At 47.9% G+C, this 21,140-nt stretch overlaps 1 protein-coding gene across 1 annotated transcript in view; it reads right to left on the bottom strand.

Annotated features, from left to right (window-relative positions):
• UBR4 (ubiquitin protein ligase E3 component n-recognin 4) overlaps positions 1-21,140 on the bottom strand; it is a 95,463-nt gene that overhangs the window by 17,724 nt on the left and 56,599 nt on the right. Inside the window, exons 74-93 of the mRNA XM_058818917.1 lie at positions 20,656-20,849; positions 19,055-19,294; positions 16,999-17,137; positions 16,092-16,217; positions 15,808-15,936; positions 13,131-13,474; positions 11,046-11,136; positions 10,019-10,103; positions 9,789-9,916; positions 8,967-9,096; positions 8,322-8,479; positions 7,785-7,894; positions 6,963-7,104; positions 6,215-6,296; positions 4,544-4,717; positions 4,033-4,154; positions 3,004-3,201; positions 2,793-2,873; positions 534-621; positions 37-164 (exon numbers count right to left, since the gene is read on the bottom strand). Coding sequence (XP_058674900.1) covers positions 37-164; positions 534-621; positions 2,793-2,873; positions 3,004-3,201; positions 4,033-4,154; positions 4,544-4,717; positions 6,215-6,296; positions 6,963-7,104; positions 7,785-7,894; positions 8,322-8,479; positions 8,967-9,096; positions 9,789-9,916; positions 10,019-10,103; positions 11,046-11,136; positions 13,131-13,474; positions 15,808-15,936; positions 16,092-16,217; positions 16,999-17,137; positions 19,055-19,294; positions 20,656-20,849 — 2,889 coding nt within the window. The remainder of the gene's footprint in view (positions 1-36; positions 165-533; positions 622-2,792; positions 2,874-3,003; positions 3,202-4,032; positions 4,155-4,543; positions 4,718-6,214; positions 6,297-6,962; positions 7,105-7,784; positions 7,895-8,321; positions 8,480-8,966; positions 9,097-9,788; positions 9,917-10,018; positions 10,104-11,045; positions 11,137-13,130; positions 13,475-15,807; positions 15,937-16,091; positions 16,218-16,998; positions 17,138-19,054; positions 19,295-20,655; positions 20,850-21,140) is intronic.

The raw sequence follows: 21,140 nt of genomic DNA, 5'->3' as shown, positions 1-21,140 counted from the left end.
CATAACTCCTGACCCCGGTGCCAAAGGGACACTCACGGTTAAGAGGTGCCGGCCCTGCTTGAAGTCCTTGATGCCAGTCAGTCTGTTGAGCATGCACTCCAGGCCTCCACATGGGGCCATCACCCCTGCCATCTTATACACCTCTTCCTCATCCTCCTCCTCATCTGCAGGACAGACACAGTGGTGAGGACAGGAGCAGCCCCACCGGGACACGCAGAAATGGAGAGCAGAGCAGCACGCATTTCCCAGCAATTCCAGACACTTCAGTTGTATTGAATTAAAAAAGAATTAAGAGCAGAGATATGAAGAAGGGCTGGGCAGAATGGTCCCCGTGCCAAGCAAGTGCTCACATCTGAAGCACAGCTTTAAAGCGCTGGTAAAATCCTCCTTCACTCGAGGTGAAGCAGGTAAATGCAGCAAAAGCAACGTCAATCAACTTTAAGCTCACTGCTGTGAGGATAATAATGTCATTGCTCTGCAGCAAACCTCAGATTTCAAATCTAATCCCAGCTTTCAGCAGACAAATGCATTACCAGTGGTGGAGTCGAGGGACTCGATGAATTCCTCCGTGGCATCTCCCAGTAACCCCCGCATGCGGTAAATGATCCTCATGGGCTCCCCCTGCAAGAGCACAGCTTTTTATTCATTCTGTCTCTGGCCACTTGGACACAAGCCTGGCTCTGGTTTCAGTGTGTACAGACACTCCAGCCCCAGCTCTCCCTCGTGCTGTTCCACCTGCTGATGGTAGCACGGGGAAATCTTTCACTCCCTCATTTTCCTGTTCCTGAGATGAATTAAAAACAACAACAGAGCCACCTGCAAAAACATCAGTAACTCATCCCTTGGTCAGCCCAGCTTTTCTTGGCATTGCCAGTTAATTGATAGACTGGTGATAAACAGTCTCTTCCTCCTTCCATCTCCTCCAGCTTTCCTTCAGCACCAGTGAAAGATGCAGCCATGGGAAAATGGGTTCACCTGCTTTCCATGGCAACCTCTCCTCTGGGGTATGGCACAGCATAGCTGGGAAATCCAGGGAACAGGCACAGCCCAGGAAATGAAGCAGGACAGGCTAATTGGATGAAAGCTTTCAAAGAGATAAAATCTGCAGCGATGGCAAATGGAAGAGGAGTAAAAGGCAATTGAATGAGCTTTCAGTAAGACAGTACATCACTGATACAGCCAAGAAGCTGTGCTGTTACCCTGAGAAAGGGACACTTTTCCAGATGTATTTCCAGCTGGAAATACTGACAGCATATCATGAAACTTTCCATTTTTAATCCATAGGTCTGAATAAAAAGCAGAAAAGAAAAATCCCAGATTTGGGAGCAGGAGACCTTGCAAGAGAAAACCTGTCAGGGATCGTGCTAAGCCTAATGTGGAATAAGCAGTGCTTAATGTCACAGCAAATACATAAGCACAGGGAAAGCCCCGGGGGGAAGATCTGCTCAAAGGCCACGCTGGCGACCAGCAATTAACACCACAGGGGCCCTGGTAAAACGGCAGATGAACAAAAAAAGCCACTGAGAGACAAGGGAAACAAAAAGGGGCCTGAGGTTGCGTTTCTTGTGAGCCTGTCGCTCCCAGGGAACGGGAGCTGCGGCTCCAGGAGGTGCTCACAAAGGAAGACAGATGAAAGCTGTTCATCCCCAGGAATGCTGAACAAACTCTGCCTTTCAGCAGCTGAGCTGCTTCCCTCCGGGAGAGCTGCACGCCCGGCATCCCACGGGAACAGCTCCTCCAGGGGCAGCATGGGCAACATTGCACCAGCGACTCCGTCAGAATTCAAATCAGAACTCACAGATTAACACCAGCACCTCATCTCCCTTTCCAAGTGGGTACCTTGTTAAAAATTATCACTGTCACAAGGTTTGGGCTCGATTTTGCAGTACTGAAGGCTTTGTTCCTGAAATAAAGCTTAATGAGACCCATTTTATCATCATTCACTGCTAACTGGCACTTTGTTTGAATAGTTCCCACAAATGGCTTCAGAAATGGAAGTTTCAAAGGTGATTTGAGGCCAGGAGGAAATGAGAAATGACCAAGAAATGCTGGACAAATCAGTCTTGTTTTATGATCTCAAGTGCCTCTAAAAATATATTTGCAGTGGGCAAGCTTGAGCCTGATGGTCTCAGTGGGAGTTATTTGAATGGTCACAAGGAAAAAAGGGAAGAGCTTGTTCTGGACACATCCACCTCTGGAACAAGCTCAGTGTGACATGGTGGACTGGACCCTTAACACTGCTGGGTCCATTTCTTCATGTGAAAAACACACAACACATACAATGAAAAACAAAAAAAGGATGAATCTGCCAAGTGCTTGAGATCCTGATGGAAAACATGAGAGCAGAAGTGCAAATATGGAGAAGCACTGGGTGCTCTGTGCATAAATAACTTGGGCTCGCCCTCGAAGCACAGACTGATGGAGCAGTCTGGTGTCCTTGTGTGCACACACACAAAACTTTTGTGTGCAGATGGAGTGTGAAATGTGCTCTGAAAGGCACTGAAACGCTCAACTCTCCCCAGGGGAGCACAGGGAGAGCTGTTCCTCAGGAAGAGTCACTGTGACACAGGACACAGCTCACCTGGGGCAGTGCTCTGCAATCACTCACGTTGCAGGGCCATGCACAATGTGTCCTAACAGAGCACCAAAAGTTGCTGAGCAGTTACACCCAATAAATTATATGCCAGGAAATAAATCCTGACGCGTATGGTTTTGATTTTTCCCCATTTTTTTTTTGTTGATGTGAAGGACAGCTGCTCTGTGCTGTTAACTTGAACAAAGGTAACACACACCTCGTTTGTGGGACACCACACCTTCTTGTAGACCTCAGCCACAGGCAGATCCAGACTGATGATCTTGTTGTTCACCAAAAGCTGAAAGGGAGAGAAGAACAAGTCAAGAACAAGCTCAGGTTGTTACATCACCACCCCAGCAACCACCAGCTGCCCAAAACCAGCATCCCACAGGTCTGTGCAAGCAATCCCCACCTCCAGAAATTCTCACCTCCATGCCACTGTCATCCTCCAGCAGAGCCACCAGGTCACAGTCCTGGCAGATCTTGTTCTTGATGTCCCTCATGAGGGGCCCGATGCCAGGCTCATTACTGCTGTAGGGATTCCCTGGCATCCTGCCCTGCAGGAAATCTTCCTGCTGGGGATCTTTCTCCAGGGTGACAAAGAACTCAGTGACTTCATTCTCCTCCTAAAGAGCAACAGCAGAGACACAGTGAATAAGTTTTTCCCTAGCCATGCTCCCATTGCTGCATTTTAATGGGAGAATGTTCCTAAACCTTCAGTCCTTTCCCCACTGGCTCTGCATGCCACACTGAGGATGGCCAGGATCACTGAGTAACCAAATTCCTCAGGGAACCTGAACCCCCCAAAGGGATACACTGGGGTACAGCTCTCCAAAGGCTCATGGTGAATCATGACTGCAGACACAGCTGCTCCTGGGAAAAATGAACCAGATCTAGGGTGCTAGAGGTGCTTGGTGCTGATTCTCCTCCTCCATCATGAGACTCCACCTGGAGCACTGCACACAGTTCTGGTGTTCTCAACATGAGAACTCGTGGAATTGTTGGAGCAAGGGCAGAGGAGGCCATGGAGGGGACTGGAGCACCTCCCCTATGGAGACAGGCTGAGACATTGGGAATGCTCAGCCTGCAGAGGAGAAGGTTGTGTGGAGACACCACAACACCTTCTATGGTGTAAAACTGACTGCAGGAAAGCCAGAGAGAGACTTTTCATCAGGGGCTGGAGTGACAGGACAAGGGGGAAAGGGTCAGGCTGAAAGAGGGGAAATTTAGATCAGATATTGGGAAGAGTGGGCAGGCCCTGGCACAGGGTGCCCAGAGAAGCTGTGGCTGCCCCTGGACCCCTGCAATGTCCAAGGCTGGGCTGGCCAAGGCTGGAAGCAGCCTGGGATCATGGAAGGTGTCCCTGCCATAGCAGAGGCTGGGACTGGACAATCTTTAAGCCCCATCCCAAAGCATTTCAGGGCTGTGTTCAGGCAGTGTGCCCCTGCCCCACTCACAGGGTAGATGATGCTGCAGAGCCTCTCAAAGATGAACACTGGGGTCCTGTAGTCATCGAGGCTGTAGCGCTTGGCAGTCTCTATGCACACAGCCATGAATGCCTTGGTCTCTGACTCTGTGCCTGCCAACAAAAGGAAGCTTTAAAATGGACTCTGCAGTCAATTTTATAGATTCCCCTTTAACTCAGCACATGCAATAAATCCTTCTGCAGCCAGCCCCACAATTTGGTGCTCTCTCCTTTTGTGAATCCACTCTGTGAAAGATGGAAGGTATTTCTTAGGTAGGGTTACTCTGCATGGCTGGGCTGCAGTAAAACAGCCCCATAAAAATGAGGAGGCTGAGATTCCTGGAAGATAAGAGGTGACTAGGAATGCTGTTCAACTGCTCTTTGCCAAGAGAAAATACTGGAAGCCATAAACCCCTCTGATTACAGCAGTCATTTAGAGAATGTTCAGCTTTTCCATCTTGGTTGATCCTAAAGCTGGATTTATGGAACAGAGGTGGTTTTACCTGTTGTCATGTCCTCCAGCATCTCCAGCAGCATGTCCTGGGTCTCATCAATCAGCTTTGTCCTCTGCACCACCAGCTTCCTCAGGCACAGGTACCCATTGAGCACCGTGCCCACCAGGCGGCTCTTGAAGTGCCTCTTGATGGACTCCACCTCCACAAAGGAAGAGAGGAGACCTGGAAAGACACAGAAATGCAGGCAGTGTAGAAACCCAGGGCACTGGGAATATTTCTGTGTCTGCTCTGGGGTGTCCTGACCCCCAGGGCAGCACTGACTCTGACCCTCACTCATGGAGAAAGTTTCCCAGACTTCAAGACAGACTGGAATCCACAAAAGTGTGAAATAGATTATAGAGAGCAGTGTAGGTGGATCACTTGGTGAGAAATTGTTATGTTGTGGATGGCAGCAAGATGGAGGGCACAGGGTGTCATCCTGGGTTCCCTTTTCATGCTTCTTCTTCCTCCTTCTTCATGGGTTTGGGTGGCATTTTGTAATTGGGCAGAAAAGTCTGCACTGCAGCTCTTTGGGACCAGTTATTGGGTTAAAAGGGAAAATAATCCAAGTGTCAGCCCTTAATTGGATAGTTTAGTCTTAAAAGACCTTGTAACAAGAGACTGCTGGCCCTTTTGTGCCTTCTAATGAAAAGCTGCTGAACTCATGGTTGTGAGACTGTTTTACTGATAAGGAATAATAAACACCTGAGTGTGAACATGAATTACTGTCTCCAGTGCTTTCAATCCAGACCTGGGGAAACCCACAACTGGTTCCCTGGTAACTGGGACCCCCACAAGGCAGGTGGGAGAGAATTTGATTTCTGAATTTCATAGCAGCAAACAGGGCACAGTATCATAAAAATGGTTTGTTCCAGCTCCCATCACTCTGGGGTTTAATACTCATTCCTGTGAACTGGGTGGTTGCAGGCAAAAGCCCTGGCCTGGCTTGCAAATTGTAACACATGAAAACCAGTTTGGGAATGAGGAAAGAGCCTAAGGAGTTTCCTGTGTGCTTGATACAAAATTCTGCACGCTTTGGCATTTTCCTGTCACAAGCTATTCCAAAAGCAGATGACTGCTCCTCTTGTCATACTTCTAATACCTCTGGTGATGTGAAATGAGTTATCAGTGACATCAGCAAACTGGTCACTCCTACAATAAAGCAAAGAATCAGCAAACACAAGGATTCTTTCCCATGACACACTGATCAACATGCTGCTTCTTGCAAGAAGCCAGGCTTTATGGATTCACCCACTAATGGCTGAAGAATGTGAAAGAGGATACAAAAAACAATGATCTAGTTAATGAGGTATTTCCATTTCCAACACATTTTTGTAAAAGGGTGTACACCCTAGAAGATAAAAGCAAAGCTCCCATAGAATTGGGAGGTAAGAACAACAGGTAGGAATAAAGCAGCAGTGTTTACAGTGGTGCCAGGGATTATGTAATAAAGTGAAATGATGAAGCTTGCCTGGTGTGTTACCACAGTTCAGCTAAAAACTCTTACTGACCACAAAAAAATTATGGAAAAATCCATTTAGAGATTAAGTGCTAAATCGATGGCAAAAATCCAGTGCTGACAATGGCAACACAGCTGAATGAGATCTCTCTGAAATTCTGCCACAGCTGTTAGAGAACAATGATCTCCAGCTCTAACCCTGCTGCAGGCCCACTGAATACCTGTGAGGCTCTTCAGGGCATATCCCTGCTGCAAATCTGTGCTGAGTGTTGCTTCCTCCAAGGCCAGCAAACGAGCTATTTCCTGAAAATAATTAAAATCATTAACAGCCTGTTAGGCCAAGATGGCCCTGCAATGCCAAATAACCATTGGGGTGTCTAACACAAGGTGCAGAGAACTCAGAAACTGAAAACACAACTGCAAGAGCAGGGAGGGAAGGGGAAAAGGAAAGGAAATCTCCCACAAACATCCCTCTCATTTTCTCCCTGCTAGCACTGCTTGGCTCTAGTGGCCTTCCAGGAGCACTCACAGCCACCACTGATATGGAGAGAGCCATCTGCCCCTCTGGAGTGCAGCAGGGACCCCCACAGAAAACTCCCACCACTGTGAACACTGTAAAACCTGAGTGCTGCTCCTCCAAAGGCTGTAATTCCCATTTCTATAGCAATGGCAGCACACCTGATCCTTCCCTGTCCCCAAGGGCTCTCAGAGCCCAGCCTGGGAGCTGCACAACAGTGCCAAGGCAGTGCAGCAATATTGACAATCCCAGAGCAGTTAATTAAAGTGTTAAAGAATTCTCCAGCTGGGGCTAAAACCCCCGTGGCTCCCTCTGTTCTGAGGTACCAACACTGAAGTGTAAACTTGAGAACCTTGGCAGGGTCAGCAACAGGGCACTGAACAAAGGGATGGAATTTCAAAATCAAAAAAAAAGCCAAGCTAACAGGTCATTTCCTGCACACAAACCCATACCTTAGTGATGAGGCTGCCAATGTAGGGCAGAACCCCTCTGGCTGCCAGGTAGACCTTCCAGTGGGCAGGTTTGATGAGCTTCTGGTACAGGGCCAGGTACTCAGCAGCACATTCACCAGCAATGCTCAGCTCATCCAGGTAGCTGGGAGAGAGAAACACAGACTGACAACCCAAAGAGAAACACAAGCTGACAACCCAAATAGAAACACAGCTGACATTCCAGCCTAAGGACAGTGTGGAAAGGAAGAAAAAGCCTCCAGAAATCAATCAATCCATCCATCCATCCATGGATTCCATCCATCCATGGATTCCATCCATCCATCCATCCATCCATCCATCCATCCATCCATCCATCCATCCATCCATCCATCCATCCATCCATCCCCTCCTGAGGTAGTGAGGTCTCCTTGCTAACAGCATCACTGATATTCATTACTTGCTGGCTAAATCAGTATTTGTCCCCAAAAGAAACTGACTGTGCTATCAGTATGAGCTGGGTAAGTTATGCCACAGCAGCTGGAACAGAGTTCACTCATTATTCTGTCACTGAAGAGGGGGAAATGTTGGCCACAGAGCTGAACAGCTGATCCTTACTGCTGGAAAAGGTACAGACTGCAAGAGCTCATTGCCAGGCAGCAAACCCCAGTTCTCCCTAAATCTATACCCTCCCAGTTAATTAAGTTGAAAAATCCAGCTCAAAAAGAGCCCTGAACTGCAGGCATACAGGGAGAGGTGTGAGAAAAGCTGCAAGAAGGGAGAGATTCTGCTGGGAATTGAAGACAAACACTGGTGGAGCTGCCAGGAGTGGCAGCACAGCAATACCTGGTGAGGAGATCCAGGACCTGCTGCTTCCTGCTGGGGATGGTGGCCAGGGCCTCCACGATGGTGCAGGCAGCCTGCCTGGCAGCCTGGGTGGCAGGAGTGAACAGCACCTGGGCCAGGGGCAGGAAAAGCCAGGTCAGACCCATGGGCACAGATGAATTTGTGACAGCTCACAGGAAGGCACAACGTGGGGGCTGTTGGGTGACATGGTGGCAGCGTTTTCTTGGTTCTGTGACAATTCCTGCTCTGCTCAGCACCAAAGTGTTTAAAGAGTGCATGGAGCTGCTAGCCCACACACAGGAAGCAAAGCTTTGCTCCAGGACCCTCAGAGGTGCAGCTCATCAGGCACAGGAGCACCATGGCAATCAAAGGTTCAGAGTTTAGCAACCCACAGACTCCCAGATCAACGTTGGTGCAGCATTTCTAAGGGAGCACAGCTGCAAAGCTGACTTGGCATCAGAGGCAGTGAGTGCCAGCCTCCCCAGACAGCAAACACCCACAGTGTGTGACTGAGCCTGGAGCTCTCCCCACCTTTACCTGTCTCAGCCAATTGTTGTGCCCCAGCTTGAGATCCAGAGGACAAGTTCTCTTCCCACGGCGGCTCATGAACTGCTTCCACTTCCAGACGTATTTTTCTGACAAGTAGAGCTGGTGAAGCTCAGCTTTGCTGGGAGTTTTCCCGTTGGCATCTGCACCTGCAATGTTGAGCAGAGCCCAAGAGAGCTGTCAGCAGTCATGAGCTGCAAACTGCCAGAGGATTTTTATTTTATTTATTCCAGTCTTCCTACTGGAACTCGCCAAACTCCAGCTGGGAACTGAGTGCTTCCCATCTCCTCCTGCTGCCATTTTCACTCCTGTAGAGCTATGCTCAGTTCCAAGCCTCATGAAAATCCCAGAGCCTCTCTCAAGCAATCCCATCAGCTTTCCAGCTGGCTGCTATCAATTTAAGTAAGCAACAAGTTTCATTTTTTACATTCCCTGATTCTCTTTGGGCACAGAGCATTTTCTGTTTAGGGTTTGAGGCACACAGCCCAGAAAAGTCAGTGCTACAACTCTAAAGACTAAATGTGAGGATGGAATCAGATGGCACAGGACAGCAGCCAACACAACTCCACAGAAGCAGATTCCTTATTAAATCTGGGGACACACAGAACTGCAGCAGGCCACAGGCACAGGGCTCACCTCTGGCAGGGAGGCACTTCTTCCAAGCTTCATAGGATGCCTTGGGGTCCCTCTTGAGCCACAGCTGAGCCTGTGCATGGATTTCATTGCTGTAAGGCTTCACAGTGGTGAGAGCATCCATGGGCACATCCTAACAAATAAAAAAGCTCTGTGATTCTTCAGAAAGCCACAGTCTGCTCCCAAAGAGCAACCCCTGGGGCTGGGACAGGCAAATGAAGAGGCAAATGCAGCTCTTGGACAGCAGCAGGGTAATGCAGTGTCTGTTACTGGTGAACTAAGAGAGATATTCCAGTTCCTAATGAAATATCAATAAACCCATCGCTGACACCCATTTGTGATTATCAGACAGGCAGATCAAAGCAGAAAAATACCTTCTCTTCTGCAAATCTAACCCTAAATGAAAATCAACAGCAGTCAATATATTTTAATGAGAATTGTAGCTCTGTATTTAAAAATCTGAGTCAAAAGTACTTGATTCTTTCAAATTTAGGTACCTGATTCTACAAAGCTGCTGAAAGCCTAAAGCCTGCCTAAAATAACTAAGCTGTGGATTTGAAGTAGGTCTGCCCCCCTCAGATCTGAGGGGAAAACAGTAAACCCTCAACAGCTGTGGTCAAAGTCACCAAAACCCAGTGAAAAATCAAGTAGTCATCTGTGATTTGCAGTGTGTAATGACCAGAGTCACAGGGCTTGTGCTTCCCTAGTAACAGAGACCAGGAAAATCAAGTCCTGCCTTCCTCACAAACTAATTCCTCACTGAGATCAGCGTGCCAGACTCCAATCAGCAAATTCTCAAGGTTTTGCTCAGCCTCGAGGCAGTACCTTGTTCTTCTTGCTGGTAGGAGCAGGTGGCTTGATGAGCTTCTGCAGGATGCGCAGGCACATGAGGGTGATGTTCTCAACAACCACCGGGGTCTTGATGTTCACTGCCATCAGGAAGAGGCTGAGAGCTGCAAGCAGACAGGGGTGTTCATTATCCTGGGAGAGCTCTGGGCAGCACTTGAGGTGGGTTTAGAGGTGGCAATGCTGCCCTTGCTGGTGCCCACACTCACCGCAGCGCAGGCGCAGCTCCCAGCAGCTGTCCTCCTTGGAGATGGAGTCTGTCAGCAGCAGCATCTCGTACTGGAGGCTGCTGGCCTGCAACACACACAGCTCCAGCTCCTGGGGTGCCCCACTCCCTGCTGCCCTCCCAGCTTTAACCAACTCAGGTTCAAAACATATAGATCTAGGTTAGCTTAATGCCATGCACACTGGGGGGATGTGACCTGCTGGAGAGGTACAAGCAAAGCCAAGGCAGGGAACTGCCTGAGGAAGCTTCAGCAGGTACCTGTGCACAAAATTTTGTGCTACATTCTGACATTTATGTCATTTCCTGTGGAAACCCAGGGCACTGGGAATATTTCTGTGTCTGCTCTGGGGTGTCCTGACCCCCAGGGCAGCACTGACTCTGACCCTCATTCATGGAGAAAGTCTCCCAGACTTCAAGATAGACTGGAACCCACAAAAGTGTGAAACAGATTACAGAGAGCAGTGTAGGTGTATCACTTGGTGAGAAATTGAGGTTTTGGGATTTTTAGTATGTTGTGGATGGCAGCAAGATAGAGGGCACAGGGTGTTGTCCTAGGCTTCTTCTTCATGCTTCTTCTTCCTCCTTCTCCATAGGTTTGGGTGGCATTTTGTAATTGGGCAGAAAAGTCTGCATTGGGGGCTCTGTGGGATCAGTTATTGGGTTAAAAGGGAAAATAATCCAGGTGTCAGCTCTTAATTGTATAGTTTAGTCTTAAAAGCCCTTGTACCAAGAGATTGCTGGCCATTTTGTGCCTTCTAATGAAAAGCTGCACAACTCATGGTTGTGAGACTGTTTCACTGATAACAGACATGTTCACACCTGGGTCTGAACATGAATTACTGTCTCCAGTGCCTTCAATTCAGACCCAGAAAAAACCAACGACTGGTACCCCCTCTCCCCATAATTTCTTATTGAAACTCAATTTTTTTCTTACAAACAGACCATAAGAAAGAAGATGCAATGATTAGAGAGGCAGAACAAAGAAACAGGAAAACACTGGAGTCTCTCACCAAGTCTGGATTTGCCCAGTGTCCCTTCAGAGCTGCAGAAACCTTCCCAATGATTAAATCATTCATTTGCTGTGTGGCCTCTGGATTGTCCCTGATTCCAGGAGGAAAAAGACAACACTGTTATGCTCTGCTTGTACTAAATGCCAAAAGCTTCTGGGATTCCAGCTCAGCTGGTACCAAGTGCACAGGGAGTTGGGGGTTACACTTTGCTGCTGTACAACACACCCATGGCAGGGGAGGGACTCAGGTCCCTTCCAACCAAGACCAATTTGTGATTCTAAGGTAACTCTCCCTGTGAGGCTTTCCCTTCCTGAGGGGCCTATCCTGATGCCTTTTTGGGACTACCCTAAAATAGAGGCCAGACAAAATTAAGGGAATAAAAAGTATTTAGTGAAGGGCCCTCAAGTACATCTCAGGCAGATGAAGCCCCACGGGGGCTGCACCCAAAAACGGGCCACGGGTTTTCACACTTTTATAACTATGTTCCATTTGCATATTGGGGGTGAATCCTCCAATTCCAGCTTCAGCTAATGAACACATTCACCCCAAGTTTGCTCCCCCCAGCTCCCTTTTGTTGAATCTCTGGGGGCCTGAGGCAGTGAGGTGTCTTTTGTGTCACAGACATCTTTTATGAAAAATCCTTTCCTTAGGATTTTTTCTCCTGAGAAGCTGAGAGGGCTCAGGAACAAAATGTAAACAATGGTTATCTGCTGCTGTGGAATGCAACAGGTGCATCTGTGATTGGTCTTATGTGGTTGTTTCTAATTAATGGCCAATCACAGCCAGCTGGCTCGGACTCTCTGTCCGAGACAGAAACTTTTGTTATCATTCTTTCTTTTTCTATTCTTAGCCAGCCTTCTGATGAAATCCTTTCTTCTATTCTTTTAGTATAGTTTTAATACAATATATATAATAAAATAACAAATCAAGCCTTCTAACACATGGAGTCAGATCCTTGTCTTTTCCCTCATCCTCAAACCCCTGTGACACGGTCACATCCTTAGCTGCCAAGATGGAGAGGAATTGCTGTGCCTGTCCCAAACTGGAGAACAGCAGCTGGCACTGCGTGTGGGGTTTGGAGTTTTATACTAAAGAACTGCAGGGTTATATTACAAATTACAAATTGTAAATACAAATAATAAAGAATATATCAAATGAATATATGAAATCCTGAGGCAGTGAGGTGTCCTTGACTGCCAGGCCTGGAGAGGAATTGTTGTGTGTGCCCAAACAGCAGCTGACACTGTGCGTGGAGTTTGGAGTTGTACACTAAAGAACTGCAAAGTTATATTACAAACTGCAAATTCTAAGTACAAATAATAAAGAATATATCAAATGAATATGTGAAATCCTGAGACAGTGAGGTGTCCTTGACTGCCAGGCCTGGAGAGGAATTGTTGTGTGTGCCCAAACAGCAGCTGACACTGTGCGTGGAGTTTGGAGTTGTACACTAAAGAACTGCAAAGTTATATTACAAACTGCAAATTCTAAGTACAAATAATAAAGAATATATCAAATGAATATGTGAAATTCTGAGACAGTGAGGTGTCCTTGACTGCCAGGCCTGGAGAGGAATTGTTGTGTGTGCCCAAACAGCAGCTGACACTGTGCGTGGAGTTTGGAGTTGTACACTAAAGAACTGCAAAGTTATATTACAAACTGCAAATTCTAAGTACAAATAATAAAGAATATATCAAATGAATATGTGAAATCCTGAGACAGTGAGGTGTCCTTGACTGCCAGGCCTGGAGAGGAATTGTTGTGTGTGCCCAAACAGCAGCTGACACTGTGCGTGGAGTTTGGAGTTGTACACTAAAGAACTGCAAAGTTATATTACAAACTGCAAATTCTAAGTACAAATAATAAAGAATATATCAAATGAATATGTGAAATCCTGAGACAGTGAGGTGTCCTTGACTGCCAGGATGGAGAGGAATTGTTGTGTGTGCCCAAAATGGGAGAACAGCAGCTGGCGCTGCATGTGGAGTTTGGAGGTCACAAATACACGGAAAATACACAGAAAATACAAAAGCAGAAGCCCTCAGGCACCACCCCAAGCACGATGCTCCCCAGAGCAGCTCTCACCTGGTCAGCAGGCACATGAGCTGCCGCACCTCCTCGCGCATGGCGGCCGCGCCCCGGCGCAGGTTGTAGTCGAAGAGCTCGCGGATGAGCCCCTGCGCCACCAGGATGTGGCGGATGGCGCCGTTGGTGGCCAGGGCCCGCAGCAGGGTGATGCAGTGCTCGGTGACAGCTGAGGCGCAGCCGTAGCACTTGGTGGACGAGGTGTGGCCGCAGCCCAGCACCGACAGGGCCCGGTACTGGCTGGCCGTGAACGTGGGCAGCGCCGAGCTCCGCGACGACTTGGTGGCCGCCTCGCGCTGCTGCAGGTCGTACTCCAGCAGCTCCTTCCGAGAGGCAAACACTTTCTGGGGACACACAGGAGCCACTGTCAGCCAGCTCAATGCCACCCCCAGACACAGGTTATCATCACTGAGTATTTCGGGGAGAAATGTTTTTGAGAGGAACGAGGGATTTTGTCGCAGACATTTTTTCACAGAAATCCTTTCTTTCGGATTTCTGCGTCTTCTGGAGGGCAGAGGCCTCAGAAGAGAATGTAAACAATTGTTATCAGCTGCTGTGGCATGTAATGGGATGCACCTTGATTGGCTCATGCTTCTCGTTTATAATTAAGGGCCAATCACAAAGTGCAAGCCGGGGACTGAGTCCTTGGACACAACTTTGTTAGAGATTTCTTTCCTTTCTATTCTTAGCCTAGCAGCAGCTCTGCAAACGTCTCTCTTTATTTTATTTAGTATAGTCATAATGTATTATATATGATATATCAATAAATCCAGCCTTCTGATCAAGAAACAAGATTCTCGTCTCTCTCTCACCACCAGCGACCCACTCAGGACACTGTAATAGGATTTGTCTTTACAAACATAAACCTGATGTTTGAGGATTAATTTCCCTAACATTTTCACTGAGTATTTCAGGGAGAAATATTCTGGAGAGGAATGAGGGATTTGTCTTTACAAGCAAGCTGGTAGATAAACTAGCACTGAGAGATAAAAGAAACAATGGGAAGGCTTCCACTGATTGGAAAAAGATATTTGTTTCTACAAATAAACTTTAGGTTTGCTGATAAATGAAACTGGATACTGAAAGATGAAAGAAACAATGAGGAAAAACTCTAAATTCCATAAGAATTAAAAATTAAAAGGAAGGGTTATACATTAGAGGGGAATCTTCAGGATCAGGCGTTTTGGGAAGTCTGCACCTCTCAAGTACCTCAGAAATGGGGAAAGAGAGAAGGGAAATGCAGCTGGGAAATTGGGATAAAAAGGAGGCTGCATCCTCCAAAAACTGGAGAGACCCCAGGAGAATGCCCCATGGCCTCTCCCTTTATTTAAATTAAGTAAAAGAACTCCTCTGTCTCCTTTTTGGATATAAACCTGATGTTTGAGGATTAATTTCCCTAACATTTTCACTGAGTATTTCAGGGAGAAATATTCTGGAGAGGAATGAGGGATTTGTCTTTACAAGCAAGCTGGTAGATAAACTAGCACTGAGAGATAAAAGAAACAATGGGAAGGATTCTACTAATTGGAAAAAGATATTTGCTTTTGAAAATAAACTTTATCCAATGAAATTGGATATTGAAAACAATGGGGAACCCCCTAAATTCTGTAAGAATTAAAAATTAAAAGGAAGGGTTATACATTAGAGGGGAATCTTTGGGATCAGGCATTCTAGGAAGTCTGAACCTCTCAAGTATCTCAGAAATGGGGAAAGAGAGAAGAGAAATTAGGATAAAAAGGAGGCTGCATCCTCCAAAAATTGAAGAGACCCCAGGGGAATGCCCCATGGCCTCTCCCTTTATTTAAATTAAGTAAAAGGACTGCTCTGTCTCCTTTTTGGACATAAACCTCTGGTGTTTGTGGATTAATTTTCCTGACATTTTTAACCAAGTGTTTCCAAACTTGAAATCCTACATGGCAAGAGAAGACTTGGGAAATCCATGAGGAATATCAGCCTAACTCTCATTTATCAAAGAATTCACAGAATCACTGGGTTGGAAGAGACCTTAAAGACCATTGAGCCCCAACATCTCAACTAAACCCTGGCACCCAGTGCCACATCCAGGCTTTGTTAAACACACCCAGGGATGGTGACTCCACCACCTCCCCAGGCAGAACATTCCAGAGCTTTATCACTTCATCCTCCCTGCTGTTTACATGCAATATAAGGCTGGAAATGTGACAAATCCGTAGTATTAACTACTACTAATACTGGCAGAGGAAGTCAGAGTAAATTATTATTTATAGAGAGAACCAACTATTTCATATGCTTAAATATCACAGCCAAAAGGACATTCATGATGTAGCAGGTTTTGCAGTGTTTATGTGACTTGTTGAGCACAAATAAATATATTTAATTTATAAAACACTTCTGTAGGTCACCCTTCAGACTGGTGTGTTTTCAAACACTTGATACATGCAAAAATTCAATTCTCCTTAATTAACCATCTGTTCAGTCTCCTGCTCTTCATGATGGAGCTGCTGATAAAAACAGTTTCACAAGCTAGCTGAAAATTTAGTAATTAATACCTAGCTTTTAGAAATTATTATTATTTCCCTGCAAATATGCAGCTGATCACCTGCTGTTAATGATATCATTAAATGAAGAATGGCAACATCTTGGGGTTTTTTTTCCTAACAAAACACCTGGCCCAAATCCAAACCAAAGCACATTGTACCTGGATGATTTTGGACAGTTCATCGAAGGAGTTCTTGCAGTCCCCACAGTACTCCTGGGCTAACTGCAGGATGTACCTGTTCACACTGGCTGAGGTAGAACTGATCCCTCCACTGCTGCCAGACTCATCCTGGAACAGGGAAAGCAAAGAGGAATCACAAAGGGAGGCTCCACACAAAATAACAACAGCAGAGCAGCACCTGAGGCAAGGACTGCCCTGGGCAGAGCCAAGGCCAGAGTGTGCCCAGCCTGAGCTCTGTGCCAGCTGCACCTGGCCCTGCTTACCTGGGGCTTCTCAGGGGCTGCCTCGTTCACCTTGCACAGCAGGTTCTCCAGCTGTGGTCGGTGTCCCATCAGCTGGTGATACACCCTGTCAGCCTTGTCCAGCAGAGTGTTGATGTTTGTCACTGCCTAGCCAGGGAAAAGGAAAGGAAACTCTTATTTCATTTTCAGAACCACAACCACCAAGCTCCAAGTCTTCTCTTTTGCTTTTCTTTTGGGGGGAAATCACTACATCACTAAATTGTGACCCTGCAGCCTGGTTCTGCTCTGAGGAGCACTGTGGTGACACTAATGAGCACATCCTGTGGTACTACACTGAGCACATCCTGTGGTACTACACTGAGCAAGCACACCCTGTGGTACTACACTGAGTACACCCTGTGGTACTACACTTAGCACACCCTGTGGTACTACACTGTGCACACCCTGTGGTACTACACTGTGCACACCCTGTGGTACTACACTGAGCACACCCTGTGGTACTACACTGAGCACACCCTGTGGTACTACACTGAGCACACCCTGTGGTACTACACCGAGCACCCTGATCCTTTGGGACAGGACACAGAGTGCACAGGGCTCTTCATTCATTAGCAGGGCTGCTCAGGTGGGATGGGAAGCCAACAGAAGAACCTAAATCCACCCCCGTGTACAGCAAGGCAAGGAGATGCAGTCAGTTCATTTGTGAGGCACTGAATGATGCCTTTGGAAGAATTACTTGTCTGGTGGAGCAGCAAGACACAAACTCAGAATGCATCGGTCAGTGAGGAGCCTTGAAGGAACACTGATTTTGACAGGGGATGGAGCTCTGATTTTAACAGGGGATGGAGCCCTGCTGTGCCCATAGAGGGGATGGAGCCCTGCTGTCCCCACAGTGTCCCAGAGCCCCAGGAGCTCCTGCCAGCCCCACCTTCTTGCGATCCTCCTCGTTCTCGATGGGGTCCACAGCACAGCAGGGCTTGGCGTAGAGCATGAAGTCGAAGCGGGCGTATTTACAGAAGCCACAGGCATTGCACAGGAAAGGATCCTTCTCATCATAATTGATGGACCTGTAAGGAAGGCAGCAGCTCAAAACCTGCAGCTCCAGGCAATGGAACAAACTGAACAGACTGGGTGACTTAAAACACCTCGGTGACCAGACTGCTCTGGGGAAGGGAAATACTGGAGAATCAAAACCTACAGATCAGGCAACAAAAAAAGTCCTCCCAGCAGTGCCATGTTCTGGCTGGAAAAAGCAGCAAATTGTTCCTAACAATTCCACTTTAATGACAGTAATTCTCGGTAGAAAGTCAGGCTGGGGCACTGTGTCCTTTAGGAGAACACAGATGAAGGAACTGTTCTGGTTTGTAGGGTTTGGCCTTTGCACTGGGACTGACTGCAGCACTTCTCCCCACTGCAGAGCAGGGCAGCAGACAGAACTGATTTATGGCTCCCAGAGCTCCAGAAGGGACATGGAAACCTTTCCACACACCAGCAATCCCCAGGAAAGAGCCTCCCATACACCTAAAATCCCATGAGAATTAGAGAGGAATAGGGACAACAATAAGGGGAAAGAGATACCAGATAAGGAGACAAAAGTGACAAAAGAGAAGGATTTCTAAGGCTGTAGTAGAAGTGTGAATAGCACACAGTAAATTACCCCTGAGCCTGCTCTGAATAAGCAGAGCACAACAAAAGCCATGAATGGAACTGTCTGTCCAGCCCAGGCAGGGATCCTGGGGGAAGCCCTGCAATCCCCCAGCTGAACTCCAGCCTCCAGCCCAGGCAGGCCAAAAATAACCAGCTCCAGGGAATTCTGTGCTGTGAACTTCGAGGCTGGATGTGAAACTTCAGCTGGCTGAGAATTGTGCTCCCAGGCTCCCTTTGTTAGCCTGCATTACATTAAATCCCTGTAAGCCTGTTTTATACTTCCCCACTAATTTGATTGTGTGCTTGTATTAACCAGACTGGGGGATTTACATGGCAGGGGGTGTGGGGCACCCGGGAGGGCTTTGGGGGACACTCACACCTGCACTTGGGGCACTGCCACACACTGGGGACACAGGGGGACACACACAGGGCTGCACCTGGGGCACTGCCACACACTGGGGACACACAGGGATACACACAGGGCTGCACCTGGGGCACTGCCACACACTGGGGACACACAGGGACACACACAGGGCTGCACCTGGGGCACTGCCACACACTGGGGACACACAGGGACACACACAGAGCTGCACCTGGGGCACTGCTGCGTGCTCTGGAGACACTGGGGACACAGTGACACTGGTACATGTTCTAGGGACACACAGGGACACCCACAGAGCTGCACTTGTGGCACTGGTAGCCGTTCTGGGGACACACACAGTGACACTCAGTGACACACAGAACTGCACTTGTGGCACTGGTAGCCATTCTGGGGGCACACACAGTGACACAGGGGACACACACAGTGACCCTGACCTGCACTTGTGGCACTGGCAGCCGTTCTGGGGACACACACACGGTGACACAGTGACACCCTGACCTGCACTTGTGGCACTGGTAGACATTCTGGGTGCACACACAGTGACTCTGGGGGCACACACAGTGACACTGGGCACACAAACAGTGACACCCTGACCTGCACTTGTGGCACTGGTAGCCGTTCTGGGGGTGCACACAGTGACTCTGGGCACACACACAGTGACACAGTGACACACACCTGCACTTGTGGCACTGGTAGATGTTCTGGGGGCACACACACAGTGATTTTGGGGATGTTGGGGACACACAAACCTGCACTTGTGGCACTGGTAGCTGTTCTGGGCACACACACAGTGATTTTGGGGACACAGTGACACACACCTGCACTGGTAGCCGTTCTGGGCACACACACAGTGATTTTGAGGACACTGGGGACACCCACAGAGCTGCACTTGTGGCACTGGTAGCCGTTCTGGGCACACACACAGTGATTTTGGGGACACTGGGGACACCCTGACCTGCACTTGTGGCACTGGTAGACGTTCTCGCCGCAGTTGCCGCACACGCCGGGGTTGGCGGGCACCGAGGCGCTGCAGCGCGGGCACTGCAGGGTCTCGGTCGATGCCTGGTAGTTCTCGTAGAAGTCGGCGAACTCGATCATCAGGTTGGAGGCCACGATGGGCAGGGGCAGATCGATCTTCACCTCCGTCTGCCCCGGCGTCAGCTGCACCTTCTTGGCCTTGTGCCAGCGAGCCGGCCTGCAGGAGGGATGGAGGGGAAGGTAGGGAAAGGGGAAGGGAAGGTTAGGAAAGGAAAGGTTAGGAAAAAGGAAAGGAAAGGTTAGGAAAGGAAAGGAAAGGTTAGGAAAGGAAAGGAAGGGTTAGGTTAGGTTAGGTTAGGTTAGGTTAGGTTAGGTTAGGTTAGGAAAGGAAAGGAAAGGAAAGGAAAGGAAAGGAAAGGAAAGGAAAGGAAAGGAAAGGAAAGGAAAGGAAAGGAAAGGAAAGGAAAGGAAAGGAAAGGAAAGGAAAGGAAAGGAAAGGAAAGGAAAGGAAAGGAAAGGAAAGGAAAGGAAAGGAAAGGAAAGGAAAGGAAAGGAAAGGAAAGGAAAGGAAAGGAAAGTTTTCCAGAGGGAAGTTCCCTCCCCACCCACGTGTGAGGAAAAGCCAAATGCAACCGTCTCGGCTCCAAATCTCCTTTAACTGGGATGAATGGAGAGCAGTTCTAGGATTCGTTTCCTTAGCTTCTGTATTGACATGATATGTAGCCAGAAATACATTTTAAGCCTTTATCCTCTTCATAGAGAGAGACTGTTTGGGATTAAAGAGCTGTTGATGCCTCATGGAAAAACTTTAATTCTACAGACATTTTCTAGGGATTTTCACCTCCATTTTTTTATTAGTAAGGACATTTGCATGAAAACAGGATATTTATTTCTTAAAGATCTCATCTGCTCCCACTGCTTATTCTCAACCTGAAGTCAGAATCCTCTCTTTGTGACATCATAATCCTCTCCACAGCAGCCACTTGTGATGTCACAGAGGATTAAGACTTCAAATAAGCAATAAGCGGCGGGCACAGATTAATCCCTAAGCCAGAGAGATCTGATTCTGGTGAGAACATCTCAAGAAGTAAGAAGGGGAAGCACATAAGCAGGACTGGCTCCAGACTGAGCAGTGTGTTGAAAAGGAGCCATTTCTGGTAGGTAAAGCAGAGCTGAGAGTGAGACCATCCAACTTCTAATTTTAATTCTACTCTATGGCTTCAAAGAAACAATGTTAATGCTTTCAGCATTCCTGGACATGCTGCAAAGTCCAAATCCCTTTTGGAGTCAAACTACCCATGAAGTGCTCTCAGTATTACTGCTGGTTCCCACACAATTAAGTCAGGTGCTTTAAAGCGAGCCCGGACAAAATCAGAATCCACTAATTTTATAGACATTCTTCAAGCTTCAGAGGAAATCTGGATCTTTGCTTCAACAATTGTAGGGGATTCAGAACAATCCCACCCAATGTGTGCTGAGAGTGATGAGTAACAGTCTAAAGAGGAACCTTGGGGAAAAACAAGAAGCCAAGGGAACGAATCTGATTCAGAGACTGCACAGAAAACTTGATGAACATACTTGTTCTTCAGCTCCACGATGGCCTGCACGGTCCTGTTGTTGTAGTAGAGGTTGATGGTCCTCACCATCTTGGTTCGTTTCAGGTCCCCAATCTTCACTGTCACCTTGCTGATGGTGTGGCTGCCAATGAGCTTCACCACCTGCTGCGTGGTCGTGTAGCGCGTGTCCACTTTGATGGACGACAGCTTGATGTACTGGGAGACAAAGCAAGGGCACCCTGACTGTCTGAGGGCACCCCAAAACCTCAGGGGCACAGGAAACCAAGGGTTGAGATCCCTGATACACTGGGGAGACAAAGCAAGGGCACCCTGACTGTCTGAGGGCACCCCAAAACCTCAGGGGTACGGGAAACCAAGGGTTGGGATCCCTGATGTACTGGGGAGACAAAGCAAGGGCACCCTGACTGTCTGAGGGCACCCCAAAACCTCAGGGACAGGGAAAACCAAGGATTGGGATCTCTGATGTACTGGAGAGACAAAGCAAGG

Source organism: Ammospiza caudacuta, chromosome 22 (assembly GCF_027887145.1).
Source record: "Ammospiza caudacuta isolate bAmmCau1 chromosome 22, bAmmCau1.pri, whole genome shotgun sequence".
Lineage (NCBI taxonomy): Eukaryota > Metazoa > Chordata > Aves > Passeriformes > Passerellidae > Ammospiza > Ammospiza caudacuta.
The sequence above is the reverse complement of the archived record's forward strand: the minus strand, read 5'-3'. Positions and strand labels throughout refer to the sequence as shown.